Source organism: Emiliania huxleyi (genome assembly GCF_000372725.1).
Source record: "Emiliania huxleyi CCMP1516 chromosome Unknown EMIHUscaffold_148, whole genome shotgun sequence".
NCBI lineage: Eukaryota > Haptophyta > Isochrysidales > Noelaerhabdaceae > Emiliania > Emiliania huxleyi.
In genome coordinates, this window is record NW_005201113.1 from 19990 (window position 1) to 21029 (window position 1040).

Sequence of the window (1040 nt, forward strand, 5' to 3'; positions counted from 1 at the left end):
TGGCCCTCCTCGTCGTAGATCACAGTGGTCCAGCTGCCGCCGCGACGGGTCCACCCCCGGTGAGCTCGTACGTCCCGACTCCACTCGCAGAGGTCGCGTCAGCTCATCTCTCGCCTCCTCCGACAGTTGACCCCAAGCCCCCCCTGGGGCCTGGGGCCCTCCGGCCTCGGCCTTCCGGCTCGCCGGCGGGCCCGTTATTTATCGTATTGCGGTAACTCCCCTCCCCCAGCTCCTCCTCCCGGGTACTCCAGCCTCCGGCGGGGCGGCTCCGGATCCCCCAGGTTATTCCGAGCGTGTCCATACGGTGGCAGCCCCGCCGGCGGCGGGGGTGGAGGCGGCGGCAGGGGTGGCGGGTACGGTGGCGAGGGCGCTAAGAGGTTCCTCTTTTCCGCGCCCCCCCCCGCAAGGCGCGCGATACACACGGTGGCGACCCTCGCGGCCAAAGCGCCTGGTGTGGAGCCGCCGGGGCGGCTCCACGTCCCTTCTGAGGGAGGGAGAGGGAGAGAGAGAGGGAGGAGGACGACACACCGCCATCCATCCGTTGACTGAGTCACGCCTCCGTCGCTACTGGGCCAGGTCGAGATGGAGGAGGAGAACATCACAAACAAGCTCTACAAGAAGCTGGAGCAGGTGCCGCGCCAGCCCGAGATTGCCCGAGATTGCGCGCGAGATGACGTGAGATGGCACGAGATGGCGCGAGATGACGCGAGATGGCGCGAGATGACGCGAGATGATGGCGCGGAGATGACGCGAGATGATGGCGCGAGATGATGGCGCGAGATGACGCGAGATGACCCCCCCCCCCCCCCCACCCCCCGCAGGTCAAGCAGGAGAAGGTGTCGCTCGAGAATCTGCTCGAGCAGGCGCGCAAGAGCACCCCGCCCGTCACTCGGCCGCTAGCGCCTCGCTAGCTAGCTGGTTAGTGGAGGAGCGCCCGAGGAGCTAGCTGATTAGTGGAGGAGCTCGTTAGCTAGCCATTAGTGGAGGAGCTAGCTGATTAGTGGCTCGAGCACGGCCTGTGTCCTTCGACGCCGGGGGGC

General features: G+C 67.3%; 1 protein-coding gene across 1 annotated transcript in view; it reads left to right on the plus strand.

The window, feature by feature from the left end:
- EMIHUDRAFT_228473 (hypothetical protein) overlaps positions 1–911 on the plus strand; it is a gene marked incomplete at both ends in the record, with an annotated part of 1499 nt that extends 588 nt beyond the window's left edge. Inside the window, 2 exons of the mRNA XM_005786892.1 lie at positions 577–630; positions 822–911. Of these exons, the coding sequence (XP_005786949.1) occupies positions 577–630; positions 822–911 (144 nt within the window). The remainder of the gene's footprint in view (positions 1–576; positions 631–821) is intronic.
- Positions 912–1040: the final 129 nt, after the last annotated feature.